The 14,664-nt window shown below is 36.7% G+C and overlaps 1 protein-coding gene and 1 long non-coding RNA gene across 7 annotated transcripts in view; one reads left to right on the top strand and one right to left on the bottom strand.

The window, feature by feature from the left end:
- mylk4a (myosin light chain kinase family, member 4a) overlaps positions 1 to 13,521 on the top strand; it is a 41,352-nt gene extending 27,831 nt beyond the window's left edge. For 2 of the 4 annotated variants that reach the window (XM_051876353.1, XM_051876363.1), the window contains 13 exons: positions 5,222 to 5,309; positions 5,394 to 5,835; positions 6,804 to 7,060; positions 8,112 to 8,217; positions 8,822 to 8,915; positions 9,008 to 9,117; positions 9,544 to 9,685; positions 9,829 to 9,899; positions 10,003 to 10,131; positions 10,334 to 10,486; positions 11,850 to 11,928; positions 12,045 to 12,099; positions 12,226 to 13,521. In XM_051876353.1, the coding sequence (XP_051732313.1) occupies positions 5,222 to 5,309; positions 5,394 to 5,835; positions 6,804 to 7,060; positions 8,112 to 8,217; positions 8,822 to 8,915; positions 9,008 to 9,117; positions 9,544 to 9,685; positions 9,829 to 9,899; positions 10,003 to 10,131; positions 10,334 to 10,486; positions 11,850 to 11,928; positions 12,045 to 12,098 (1,725 nt within the window). In that variant the 3' untranslated portion in view covers position 12,099; positions 12,226 to 13,521. Of the gene's footprint in view, positions 1 to 3,207; positions 4,063 to 5,221; positions 5,310 to 5,393; positions 5,836 to 6,803; positions 7,061 to 8,111; positions 8,218 to 8,821; positions 8,916 to 9,007; positions 9,118 to 9,543; positions 9,686 to 9,828; positions 9,900 to 10,002; positions 10,132 to 10,333; positions 10,487 to 11,849; positions 11,929 to 12,044; positions 12,100 to 12,225 lie in introns of those variants that run through there. The other 2 variants (XM_051876343.1, XM_051876335.1) reach the window with 2 other exon arrangements.
- Positions 6,868 to 14,319, bottom strand: LOC127503313 (uncharacterized). 3 transcript variants are annotated; one of them, XR_007927068.1, is made up of 5 exons: positions 14,188 to 14,305; positions 13,523 to 13,547; positions 8,815 to 8,895; positions 8,424 to 8,507; positions 6,868 to 7,016 (listed from the first exon to the last, which is right to left on the bottom strand). It is a non-coding gene; the product is annotated as an uncharacterized LOC127503313 (long non-coding RNA). The 3 variants fall into 3 exon arrangements; XR_007927067.1 differs by lacking the exon at positions 8,815 to 8,895 and having other exon boundaries at positions 14,188 to 14,314; XR_007927066.1 differs by lacking the exons at positions 8,815 to 8,895; positions 13,523 to 13,547 and having other exon boundaries at positions 14,188 to 14,319.
- Between the last annotated feature and the right edge of the window lie 345 nt (positions 14,320 to 14,664).

The raw sequence follows: 14,664 nt of genomic DNA, 5'->3' as shown, positions 1-14,664 counted from the left end.
TATTTTAATCTGTATTTCAGGACTGCACCTGCCTTGGTATACCTTGGAAGCTTTCATTGTAAATATATTGTAATTGGTGTTTTATTGTGTACAGTATTCTTTTTGTTTTACAGTATACCAAATTAGTGCATAGTCTGTACAATAACGTTAATGGTCAAAACATTAATGGTCATCTTAATCAGGTTTTTAACAGATAGATATTTAACATAGACGTTGTCTAATGGGTGACATACAAAACAGATACTCAAATCCAAGTTTGCATGGGATTGTTTTTTTTGTTTTTTTTTCCCCAACACAGGGTCTTCATGTGCTTCCAACGTCCTGTAGCGATAGCCCTCTTGTGTGTATCTATTTACCCAACTTCAACTTTTCCTCTTGCCAAAAGAACAATTTGTGCTTGGACATTGGGGATTTCAGCCCATTCGTTGAACTAGTTCAGGCTTCAAAATAATTGGCTCACCTTGTCCAAGAGGTGACACAGTACGCCTCAATTTATGTAGCTGCGTATTCATTACTGCACAACATGTGTTATTTAGCTTTCATATCAGTAAATGAATGGCCTGAATGTAGTTTATGTCAGCTTGGGCAGCTGTGCAGCTTTTTTTCCATGCTGCCATAACTAGCAGCGCAGCCGTGTTCGTCACTTGCTCACCGCAGCACAGCACAGTAAGACTTGGCTTAATTCTCAGTATGGCTGTATTACCTCCCATCTATCAGGTTTCATTGTAAACTGCTAGTAATATAAACTCAAGAGAGGTCTTGTACTAGTTCCTGTTTACTCCTCAGCCTCACGGTTTGTTGTCTTGAAATGGTATGGGCCTCTGCAGTGTTGTGTTACTCTGACTCCGACTGTCCAAATTTATATTCTGGCTAAGATAGCTGATGCGTTTTTTTCTTGGATGTGCTGATAGACTGGACATATCAAATACTTTGCTGTCAATCTAACTCACACACATTACGTACCCTGACAGCACCAACATTTAGATTTAAATTCTGTATCATTTCTGAATCATGTACAGAAAGTCAGTAATGATCAAATTTGTCAATAAATATTTTTGAAAACTGTGGGTGACTTATCCCTTGCCATGTTTGTCTTTCCCATGATTCAATGAGCAGTCTGTCATTTAATTATGGAGTCAGTCTACTAATTATGCTAAACATATTTTTTCCCCTTTTAATTCAGTGGTGAGATAGCTGGCCCTAACAATGTTTCCATGTTCCTATACAAGGATGCATTAATCTAATCATTTTTATAAAGCAGATGTTGACTGATTGCATTTTGATTCCTCAATTTGTCCTTGAACACATTTGTGCTGCCTTGTCACACAGAGTCTATTTTGTCTTAGACAACATGGAATGACTGCCGTCTGCATTTCTACTCTATCATCTGTTGGCGTCCAAGGACAGGTGATGCACACCCTGTTGCAAATGAGGTCTCACTTTGATCCCATTTTTCACAGCACCGTCAGTGTCAGATGTCCACTGCCAGTATATTATGAAAAAGACAACAGAAGTCTCCTTCTCTTGAGACTTGCCCAACCCTGGTTCAAACATACACCCTGGAGAGTTGCAAAGTGAACTATAAAGAGTAGTCAAATATCAGAAATATAATTTATCAATAACTGTGGCTGCTTTGCCGCTTAACAAAAATGTTGACTCCCCTTGTATTAGTTCCAAAATAACAACAGACTTGTCAATGGCCAATGCATATTTTCTTTTATCAAATATTTATTGAATTTTGAGTAAATAGTGTGTAAATATCTGTTAATTTCAGCATATTTGTGTATGCCTCATAGACTACAAATTTAATTGTGCTTGTTAGGCTTTTGGATGTCCTATGGCGGCATCTATTAGGGGGCATTGGGTCAAATGATGCCTGTCGCTATGAGACGATGACTCTGGTGTTGGAGCGGCACCTCTGAGTGTTCTAATGCTATTCTGGGAAGAGACATTTTAGTCTGGTAAGATTGGCATTTGAGAAATATAGAAAATGAACACTGATTTGAAATACACACGGGACTACTACGCTACAACTAGGTCAAGTGAACTGTATTATGGGGCAGAGTTTGGGAGGGTGGAGAGGGGCTTCATATTTCATCATCTAAGTTAAAATTGATCTGTAACTGTCTTAACTGTGGATGAGTTACTTTTTTAAAACCCTGGGGTTTCCGTACAAATTTGGCGCTCCGACCCACCCACTGACGGAGAAAATTCACTATTGATTTGCACTATTTTTGGGCTATTTTTGATTGGCCATTGGGCTAGTTTTGTTGCACAGACCTGGCTAGCTTGAGAGAGGGTGTATCAGAGTCAGAGAGTCAGAACACTGGCACTAGCTCTAATTTCAGTTGAGAGAGGGTTAAAAGTCTTCCACAGACTCTTCTTTTCCAATAGTGTCAACATTCACCAGTTTGTCTGTACATAAGAGGATACATGATCTTATTCAATAAAAAGAGGGTCATATATATATATATACATACATACATACATATATACATACATACATACATATATATTTATTATTTCAGTGGTTTTGTGCTCTTTTGGAAAACTTTTGCTTTCCCCAAGAAATTCTCTCACAAAACTTTTGTGACTGAAATAATATGATGTGGGAGGAAAAACTATATTTCAGTGCTTTTGTGAGGGAACACAACATTTCTCAGAGGAACGCAATACTTTTGTGAGAGAATGCAAATGTATGCAAACGCAATTGGGGGATTGCAATACTTTTGAGAGAGACTGCAAAATTTCTCGGAGGAACTCTTTTGCGAGAAAAAAAAGTTTCTCAGAACGCAATACTTTTGCGAGAGAATGCAAAAGCATTTTTACCTCCCATCTCATATTTTTTCCATAACTATGTCCCCTTAGGAGCTCTGTATTTTTGTTCAGTTTTTCCCATCATTTTTTGATTGACCTCTTCATGTGCTCTTGGCTTCCCCAACTCCTGGCTTCATTCCTGCAGATTGCAGAATACGAGCCCCTGGAATTTCTGGGAAGTTCCATCAACGTGAAATCTTAAATAACATGACGTCTCTGATCGAACCTCTCAAGGTGAAAGAGAAGTCAGTTCTCAAGTTTCTTTCCATTCATTTTCTGAGCAGCCCTTTCTGGAAACTGAGTGTCTCTGGGGCCCCTTTGACACCTGGCAGGGAGGAATCTGACATGGCTTTAGCACTCAAAGCTTCTAAGATGTCACACAGCAATTCCTGAGCCAAACATAGCCCCTCCTCGGGAACTGCTGACGTAAAAGCCCCCACACCAGTTACATTTACTGAGACCGGCTCATTCCATTCTTAATGTGACCTCCACTTTGCAGAGGTACATAGAGTGTTCAATGGAAAGGAAGAGATGGAAGGATCAATTTGTTATTGGGGGATTTAAAATGTGTTGTTTTTGTCCGGCCTTGGTCTCATCTGAATATTCTACTTGGTTTATTGTTGGATTATTGATGTCTTTTTGAATACCCAGACTGAGCTATCTTCATCTACTGGAAGTGAATCTTTGTTAGGTTTTCCTTGGTTGGTTTTAGTTGAGATTCTTAATGCTACCATGAGTTCTGCTGACTCTAGCACAGGTATTGACCTGCTCCATGTCAGGATTGAGTCCTTGAGCAGCAAAGTGGACAGGCTCATAAGTATCCAGGAAAAAGTGCTTAGCCGACTCGATGGCATGTCTCAGGACATTGATGGAATTGAGAAAGATGTAGAAACTCTGAAAGTGGAAAAGGAGGAGATCCATTTTCCTCCAGTTATCCATAAAAGACCAGCCAATGAGATGAAGGAAATGTGTCAAGAAATGAACAGCATCATGTTGGCAGTAAATCAACGCTCAGAACAGCAAACCCAAAAGCTGGAAGGAATGGAGAGACTGGTGATGAGCATTCAGCAGGTTGTAAGCTTTATTGGAGAAACAGTGAAAACTTCCAAAATCATGGATATTATGTTCAAAGGGCCAGCTTCTCGAAAAAGCAAAATGGCTTCAGCCCTCAAATCCAAGGATAGTAAAATCAAACTGATCTCTAAATACCAGGCCTCAGATAACAGTGAGCCTGTCCTTACCAAGGTGAGTTAAATCTCCAGTAAAGAAGGTTAGACAATGCTTGATTGTCTGGCTATAAGCAAAGAGGTAAAATAGTTGTGTTCCATGAAGAAAATGTCATCATAATCATCATCATCATCATTATAGTGAAAGAAGCATTTGTTGTGATTCAAACATTTCAATTTATTACATGGAAGCTTTCTCAAGTAGACATAGAAGATATGGTGCCATTTTGAAAGGTCTTTAAAACGTAGACACTCATATGGCCATTATACCAGTCACTGAAGTTAGATTAACTTTGAAGCACATGACTAAATTGGTCTTCACGATGTAAATGATGTACAGTCAGTTGGAATTGTTTGTTGGGCTATAATTTCAACTAGAATCTGCATTACTCCCCCACCCCCAACTGTTTGGCCTTCAACATACCATGTGTTGTGTTATTGTAGATATCCCACACATCATCAGCCTACATAAGCTATGTAAGGGAAAGACTTCAACTGATGGTGCCACATTAGGGGAACCATGTCATTTATGCATTCCTTATTAGTATTTAATATGACAGTCAAGTGAGATCATGTGGCACTTTTATGCCCTAACACTTTTAGAATAACTACTGTTTAAATGACATGTTGTGCATAAATGTTACATTTCGAATTATTTCGAATAATATATTTATTGATTGTTTCATCATAAATTAATTTTAGCGTTCATTTACCCACTGTGTTTTGTTGTATTCATAGCTGTATAGTTGCTTCCTGCATCACTGCGAGAAGAGAAGCCAAAAGTTTATTGTCATGTAACATTTCGCTATCCCAGGCTAACTGTGCTTCCTAACAACCCATCTCACTTATATTGTGTCTGTAACAGTAAACTACATCTACTAAAGGCTCTAAAGGGGCTCTGGAATGTGAGCCCAACATCCTGAGTTTACTTACAAGCTCAAGCATCTTGGATCAAATTATTTCTTATTTTAAAAATATTTGCTTCAAATGTACTAACTTTGTAGGTTCATGAACCATGCATTTTACACAAATTATTAGCAACCCTGAAAGAATTGCACAAATTCGGTACACATTAATGTTTTTAAGTTTATTTTGTTGAAGAGAAAAACAAATACTTTTTCACTTCAAACTAACTCTCTCATCTTATTTCTTTGCTATATTTTCATTTTGCTCCAAAGCAAAAAGATCACAAAAGTAAAGATGGGAAGTTTCATCTGAGCTTTAAAGGCCTCAAGGCACAGAAGAAGAAACCACCTGATTCAACTGGTAAATACAGCAGAAAAAACAAGTAAAATAATGTGACACATTTAACACCATTTTCACTCTTTCTTTATTATGTTCTTATTGCAGTTGTTACAGTCTCTTTGAGTAAACAGACACTGTTGCTTGAAGAGGTTCAGAAACTGAATCAAGAGAATGTAGAACGCTCTGAAGCGTCCCAACATCAGGAAAATGGCATGCACATATCAGAGGATGGCTCGGTTACTCCCATTCTGCAGGACCTTATCCTGGAGGAAGCCAAGATGCTTGAACCTGAACAAGAGAAGATCTCAAAAGAAGAGACGGAGGTCACTCTGGACCTGAAAGAAGATGAGATGAAAGACACAGAGCCAAAGATAGAGGAGATCCAAGGTGAAACACAAAAATTAGCAGAAGAAGAGACTAAGGAGATGCCTCTAAAGGCCACTGACATACTCAAAGATCAGGAGGATGTGGGTACGGATGACCAGACAACTATTGAGGGTCCTTCAGAATCTGACATTACTACACCAACTGAAACCTCAGCACAAAAGTGAGTTGTGAATCTGGTGGGTTTTTTTTATTTTTTATTTTTTTTTATGTCATACACCACATGACCAAAAGTATGTGAAACCCCACTTCTACGTAAGAGGTTTGGCTATTCCAATAATTACAAACCTCAATCCTACTGCATTCTAGAGAATTGTGTGCTTCCAGTTTTAAGGGAACCCTTTTCTATCTTGGCATGACTATGCCTCTGTGTACGAGGGGAGGTCCATATATGGTTTACTCAGAAATTGATTGGCCTGCACATGTCCCAGGCCTGAACCTTTATCGAACACCTTTTTAGATGAATTAGAAAACTTACTGTGAGTCAGACTCCATCACCCAACGTCAGTGATGTTCTTGCAAATAAGAGTGTCAAAGCATTGCCTACGAGACTATGGTTCTGACAACAAGAAGATTTTTTTAATGGTGCCATTCTCAAAACACCTTTAATATACAGTAGGCTACATGTGATTGGCTGTACTGTATGTTTATGCAGTGTTACTCTCAAAGTGTTGGTCACTTATTTAGTTGATATTAGTATTTAAATAAAATAAAAAAAAATAAAAATGAACACATTAGGGCCCAGTTTCACAGACAGGGCTTAGCCTAAACCAGGATTAGGCCTTTGTTCAATTAGGATATTTAAGTAGCTTTTATAAACGTACTCCAGAAAAAACATTACTGGTGTGCATCTTGAGACAAAACAATGACACTGAATTATCTTAAGATATGTCAGTGTGAGTTGCTTTCAGTTAAAACAGCTCAAACTTGCATTTTAGTCTGGGACCATCTTAAGTCTTGTCTGTGAAACCGGGGGAACATGTTCCTAAGATTACCAGTCTTTGATTGAGAAAAAGTGTTTAAGAATTATTTCTGTGTAAAAACATTCATACAGGTTTTAGGCACACACTGCACGGCTATAATTAGTGAGACCTGATGTCTTCACCCTCTTTTATGTTTCTGTTGTTTCAGCAGTGAGTCTGAGCAGGTGGATGAGGTGACTACCATCAGTAAACGACACGTAACAGAAGAAGATCTGGGTTTGGAGGACCACAAGAAGAGCAGGGTTGAGGAGGGGCAAGACCAGGGCGAGCAGGAGCTACAGGAACCCGAAGATCTCCGTGGTGTTTTCAAAGCTGATGGTGTGGAAATCAAGTTGGATTTCAGCAAACTGAAGAAGGAGACCTATGAGGATGAAGATGAAGATCACAATGATAACTTCTTCATTGGTAAGATTCTCAGTGGTTCATTTGTATAATTGATAAAAATAATAATGGAATATATATCTTATAATCACATAATCCACCATTCATTTCCTATTAACCGGTTTGCTAAAACAATTACCATGGTTATTATCATTAACTAAAATTATAATAGTATATCAATGATACTAAAATTACCCTGCAATTAACAATATTGGGTTGATATATATAAAACACACTGTCATATCATGTTTTAATGATTTAAGAAATCATAGTAATATCTCTACCGAAAATACTAACTGCAACTAGCTGTGGTCAACCAATATGGCTTTTTCAATGGTTAATGACATTCAAATGCTTGGACACACATTCTTTATGCTGACTATTTTCCAATTTTTTTCCACATTTTCAACCATCTTTCAAGCATCCAGATTTTAAGGAAATTCACATGTATATGAATTTGACTGAAAAATGATTGAGTATTTTAAGTTGTTTCTGCTATTATCAGGAAAAAATGTGATTGTGCTGTCACCTCCATGTCATGCAGTAAGCACGCTAATACTTTAGCTTCCACACTCCGCACAAATACTTGGATATGCGGCTAATAATAGTGCACATTTATCTAGGTTAACGTTCTGTCCCTTATGGACTCCGTGACTTCGCCACTTCCTCTGGAATTTTTTTTCCTGTGACTAACCGACTAATAAAATTTTAGTCGACTAAGGCTTTACTCATCGATTAACATTTAGTCGACTATTAGGGGCAGCCCTAATTTAAACACTTCTCAGTGAAACATTTTGAGTTAAGTATGTCTAAACCTTTGACTGTATGTATATACATAAGTCTGTCACAAAGGGGTCCCAACATTTCTGTCAATCGGTAATAATCACAAATAACGGTTAGCACTGTTTGACCAAGAAAGTCTTGAAAACTAGTTAAGCAGTTGAGCATCTCATGTTGGGGAGCTGCTTCCAAAAACACAACATATGTGTCTGGTCAACAGGCATGCCAACTGTTTAACCTCCATGCTTTTTGAAAAATTTTTATTCATCCTTCTCCATCTTCTATTGTCCTGCAGATTGCACCCCACCTCCACCAGCACCCTTCAAACACCGTGTTGTGTCTGCCAAACCCAACCAGATTAACAACTTCTACACTATCAACCGACAGGAGGTTCTCGGAGGGTCTGTGGAAGTATTTTCTTGCAGTTGGAACCAATTTCTCAGAACAGAATGTTTTAGAGACGGTGTAAATTCAGACAGTGTAGTCTGCTAATCCCCTCAAAGGCTAATTGCGTAACATCACAGTCATTCTCCACTCACCCGATTCATAACTTCAGAGTCAAGACAGTTATTTTTACATAGCAATTTCAGAGTATGTGAAATTGTACCTCCACACCAGCTGGACACTAATCACTAGGTGTTAATCCATCTCTTCAAAGGGAATGTTCTTCTTGTTGTTAATGGAATAGTATCTGAAAAATATGACACCTGCTGCATTAAAACAGTGTCCCTGAAGTCTTTACTGGTCTGCGCCTCTAAGTCTTTTAAAATGTCGTTTTGCATATATAGTGGCTCCAAAAAGTATTTGGACACTTAAGCCACACTTATACATGTGCAAATGTCATTGCAGAGGTATATTTGAACATATATATATATATATATATATATATATATATAAAAAATATATATATATATATATATATATATATATATATAAATGGAGGGATAATTTGGACTTTTCTAGGTGTGTTAATTGTCATTTATAACTGCTTTTATCACCTTGCAGAGGTCGATTCGGTCAGGTGCATAGATGCATTGAAAATTCTTCTGGACTTACTTTGGCTGCCAAGATAATCAAAGCTAGGAGTCAAAAAGAAAAGGTACAATAAACCAACCAGCATTTTTTTCCAAATGTAAAGGTAATGTAAAGGCTCAGTTGTAAAATAATAGGTTAATGTGCTTTATCTGACAGGATGTGGTGAAGAATGAGATTCAGGTTATGAACCAGCTTGACCACGCCAACTTGATCCAGCTTTACGCAGCCTATGAGTCCAGGAACGACATTATCCTTGTACTTGAATAGTATGTACTTTTTATTGGTGCATTCTTATTGGCTGGTTCTCATTAAATGTAATTAAAACAGAATGCAATTGTTTTTGTTTTATTTTCCCTGGTCTGAATGCTATGTGTCAATCATAAGACAGTATCAGCTGGAGACCTTTGCTAGTCTGTAATATGATTTTGAGCTGTGGGTAATTACACATATATAGTGTTACCAGTGTTGTAGAGTGACCTACTAAAAGTAGAGATCCTACTTAGTTTCATCTTCATCCACTTTCATTTGTGTTATTTAGAGTTTTAATCACTTTTTAATGTAATGTACTGTTGTAATGATGAAGAATGAATAGCTTAATACTTTAACTAATGCTGAGTAGCTCGGCAAACTACAGTTGTTTAGAAAAGTAAGTACTGGAAAGTTAATTCTGTGTTGATCCTTCTCCTGAACAGTGTTGATGGAGGAGAACTCTTTGACAGAATCATTGACGAGAACTACAAGTTGACGGAGCTCGACACAGTGATGTTCATCAGGCAGATCTGTGAAGGCTTGCGCTACATGCACAAAATGTACATCCTCCATCTAGACCTAAAGGTACAACCAGAGATCCAAAGCAATACAACAATAAAAACACTTAAATCTTAAAATATGGCCCTCGCAGGAGGGAACCAGCCGACATTCCTCTTAGTTTTAAAACAAATAACCACAGTAACCTTGTTGTTTCTTGTGGCCGGCAGCCAGAGAACATTCTTTGTGTCAGCAGAGTAACTAATAAAGTCAAGATCATCGACTTTGGACTTGCAAGGAAGTAAGTATGGTCACGGCACTGTTGTCTTTGTTACAAAAATATCTGCAACATCATGGATAGTATGTAGAGTGCATTTGAATTGGGAAACCTTCATTCTCTTTAGGTATCAGCCCAGGGAGAAGTTACGAGTGAATTTCGGTACGCCGGAGTTTCTCTCGCCTGAGGTGGTCAACTATGACTTTGTGTCATTCAACACAGACATGTGGAGTCTGGGTGTTATCACATACATGCTGTAAGTTGCATGTGTTGTCAGGTACACTTTGAAAATATTCTAGCGCAATTAAAATTAGCATTTTAACAAAAAAAGTAAGTTGTAAATAAGTAAGTTGTAAAAAAAAAAAAAAAAAAAAAAAAAAAGTAAATTAAGTGTAAAGTGTCTCAAAGTACATCCTAGACCATTTTTCTTTTTTCAGTGTATAAATTATGTTTTATAGGCTCAGTGGTTTGTCACCTTTCCTCGGGGACGATGAGAACGAGACGCTAAATAACATTTTGTCCTGCCAGTGGAACTTTGAGGAGGATGAATTCTCAGAAGTCTCGAAAGAAGCAAAGGATTTCATTTCCAAACTGCTCGTTGTAGATAAAAGGTACAAGAGAGTAACAGATGTATTAAAGGGGCTATATGTAAGAATTTTCATGTATCAATAAATTTTGTATTGTCAATGTGTGAACAGCTTGCAACGAAACTTAAAAAACGAGACCCGACTTCCTTTCCCGACTTCCTAGGTTGTCTATAAAAGCCTGTGAAGGACTCGGTTTCACCAGGAAAATTCAAAGGATGTGACAGTTATGCACACTCCTGACTCAAGAGTCTCTTTTCCGTTCAATGTGAAAATGTTCTGCATTTATTTTTATTTTGTATGCACCCCTTCAATGTCAAATTTGAATAGGAAGAGAACATTTGGCATCTAACTCAAAATAACTGCTTTTAGCAGAACAATCTTTATTCATAAACAAATTTATAATGTATAAAAGTCGAAGAACATTCAATGAGAACCCAAAAAAGCTGCATTATTAGTAACATGAAAATTGCCTTTCTTTGAGAGGGTTTGCCTTCGCCATGCTTCCTGGAATTTGGGGTAGGAAGTTGACAGCCTCATGTGACAGGAAGGAAGTGAATACCTTTTTGTTTTTTTTGTTTTTTTCTTGAAATCCTTTATTTGGTTGTTTGCTTGCATGTCATTGAGACATAAAACATGAATAACATATATATATATAAAAAAAGACAACTATAGACTGTGGCAACTATAGTTGCCCGTGGGCTTAAATGGGTTAACAGTACAGTAGGCTATATCACTGCAAAGGTATTTCCAACTTCTTTTTTATCTCTAAGAAAATAATGAAAAAGAACTTTGCCGTGAGTATATCAGGGCATTGAATCAGTCTCTTGTATGTTACATGTGCTCAAATATGAGCATGAGAGTAAGAAGTTGCTGGCTGCAGTTCACTTAATGGCCACTGGTGTCGCTAATTACAAGGGTTTATGAATTCTACATGTTGCCCCTTTAAAGAGACAGTCAACTGGATTTGCATTGTTTTTCTATCCTAATGGTGTTTTCACATTAGCAATATTTGCATAGCATAGGGATGTATGAAGCACTGCTCACACAGACGTCACTTACAAACCTAGAAGCTTTCTGTTGGGCAGCGTACAATATTTGTATGACCAACTTGAACACTAGCAAAACTAGAACTGAACTTTTTTCTAGTTTCGCTACATGTGACCACATCTTAACTATGCGTGATTATTAGGTTAGTTGCATTCAGTTGCATCGGTATTCCCTCCAATCATGTTAGAACATGAACATAGAACATACATGTGACCCATTTTGGATTGCATTCAGCTAGTTTAGAATTACTCTCTCATAAGATAATGACAGTAGTTCATGGATTGAAACCTAAACCCTTGTTTTTATGTTCCATGGATGTTCTTTCTGTGTGTTTGTGTAGTTGGAGGATAGGAGCAACAGAAGCGTTGAAGCACCCCTGGCTGTCTGATCCAGCCGTCCATTTCCGCTTGCATCAGAAGGTACAGTCTGTGTTTCATTGAAGACATTGTAATGTCACATTGTTCTGTTGTACACCAAGATCTGTGAATTATGGGATTTCTTTGGGCTTCTAAGAGTGACTTGGTTTTCTTAACAGAAAAATATGTGCCGTTCGCGCAGAAACTCTTGTCTGCCTCCACCAGAAAATTAATGTGAGTACACTGTCATTATGCCGTAGTCTAGAGAATAAATAGCATCTAAGGAACTTTGTTTGCTATTTTTGTGTCCGCAAGCGACATTATGATATTTGACCATTTTTTTTCTGTTTCCCCTTTTAGAGGGACCAAGCCTGCTGTAGAACCATGAGGATTACTAGATGTTATATTATATACAGATGTATTTCATAAACTGTCATTTGACTATATGTTTCACATTACCTTGTTGTTAGTTGAAGGAAATTCTTAAACTATGTGTCACATAAAATTGATGCTACCCCAGAATTTGAAATGAAGAGAAGGTGGAATTACCTTGTGGAATTTTGCAGATCTTAATCAGGCTTCATAATCTTACTTGAATCTTACTGAACCTTGATTCCAAGTTCATATGCAGATTTTAAAATGATGTAGAAAGCAAAATTTGCCCATTCACTTGTTTTAAGGCACTGGGCAGTTAAGTTCAAAAGCCCTCATAATATATATGTATATATATATATATATATATATATATATATAAAGCAATCTAAATCATAAAGGCCAGGTTTCACAGACAGGGTTTAGCCAGGATTAGGCCTTAGTTCAATTAGGATATTTAAGTAACTTTTATAAATGTACACTTGAAAATAACATTATTGATGTGCATCTTGAGACAAAACAATGGCACTGACATATTTTAAGATATGTCAGTACAAGTTGCTTTCAGTTAAAACAGCTCAAACATGCATATTAGTCTAAGGTTAGCTTAAGCCTTTTCTGTGAAACCAGAGGAAAGTTTGATAAAGGACATATAAAGACAACATGGGCTTTTGACTATTATAAATGTAGCCTAAGTTCAACAACACGCAATTGTTTATTATGGTGTTCATACCTTGTGAATTTCAGCAGTTTACGTAAACATTCTATGACCAGCACACTTTACCTCCTCTTCCCCCCCCCAAAAAAAAAAAACACAATAGTGCTTCAATAAGTTCTGTCTCTAGAACATTATAGTTTTCAAGTCTCCTTGGTGGTATGCTGATTTTTGAATATACGTAATATTATAATTGGAATATACCTGAATTATAAGGGAATATGAGAGATTATTGACTCAATATTGTTGTCACAAATGTTGTTTTTAGGTTTTACATGTTCTACAGGAATGCAAAGGGATACAAGCTGAGTTTTGATGGAAAACTGATCATGCTAAAGCTAAAATATATGAATATAGTTTTTTTTTTCACTTTATGTTTTGAATGTGGAGTATGTAATATTGCATTATATGCACTTTAGAACATTATTTATTTTGAAAATAACATGAAAACAATCTTAAAAGCAAGTCTAGTTTTAGAGAATTTATTTTATAACAATGTATTTTTCATGTAAACATAAATGAAAAATATCATAGAATAAAAAAAGAATAAAATAAAAAAACAAATCTTACCTTTCTTGTCCTTTATTCAGCTGATCTTGTAAATGAGATGAGACAAATATAATTTAATTAAGATTACGTCTCTTTCAGGTTAGGCAGTGAACTTATTTTGGATTTAAATCTCAATTAAAATTGTATTTTGTTTGCTGATTAAATTATTCAAACCTTAGACTGTACAGTCAGGGAATAAAATAATTTAAATGAATTATTTATTTATTTTTTACTTTCAAGGTTCATTAGTTAACATTAGTTCACTACATTAGTTAACATGAACTAATAATAAACTGCACTTCTACAGTTTTTGTTAATCTTTGTTAATGTTAATTTCAACATTTACTAATACATTATTAAAATCTTGTTAACATTAGTTAATGCACTGTAAACTAACATGAACAAATAATGAACAACCGTATTTTCATTAACTAACATTAACAAAGATTAGCAAATACAGTAACAAATGTATTGCTCATGGTTAGTTCATGTATAGTACCTATATGTTTAATGTCTGTATATTTGTTAATAGGCCCAATGTAGAAACATGCTGAATGACTGAGATTTGGATTTGACACTTACTTTTACAATGAGACAAAAATTCTCCATGAACTGAGGTATTACATTAGGTGTTTTAAGAATGTAATACAGCATACGAAAGCATGCTAAATAAAAGCAAGACCTACCAAAGAGCTGAACATGGACTTCCAGTGAAGACATCTGGATGGTCTAATGTGAGTTGCTTCCATGTCGGATTGTAACCGAAGCTTTCAGAGGCACTGACTCCATAATGAAGCAGTCACTCCACAACCCATTTCACAGCGCTCATTTGTGTCCAGCAGAGGGCAGGACAGAAGACACTTTTCCACCATAGTTATGTGGTTTGTTTTGTCATTTATTACAGAGCTGTATGCAGAATGTTCTTCCTTTAAAGTTATAGTTTCAATCAAAACGATACAAATAATCAGTTGCTCTTCAAACATCAAAATTCATACCTCAGTCCTGATGGATTAAGGTTTGGCTGGTTAGCATGAATAATAGCCCAGTTAGATGCTGCACCTTTCTGTGTGCAAAAGTCTGTTCCTCTGTTGACAGGTCATACAGAAGTGGTCATGTATTCAGATTAGTAAGAGAATGTTTATAATATGGGCCATGGGAGCCTG

The sequence above is a fragment of the Ctenopharyngodon idella genome, chromosome 2 (genome assembly GCF_019924925.1).
Source record: "Ctenopharyngodon idella isolate HZGC_01 chromosome 2, HZGC01, whole genome shotgun sequence".
NCBI classification, from domain to species: Eukaryota; Metazoa; Chordata; class Actinopteri; order Cypriniformes; family Xenocyprididae; genus Ctenopharyngodon; species Ctenopharyngodon idella.
This window is presented reverse-complemented; position numbering and strand designations above follow the sequence as displayed.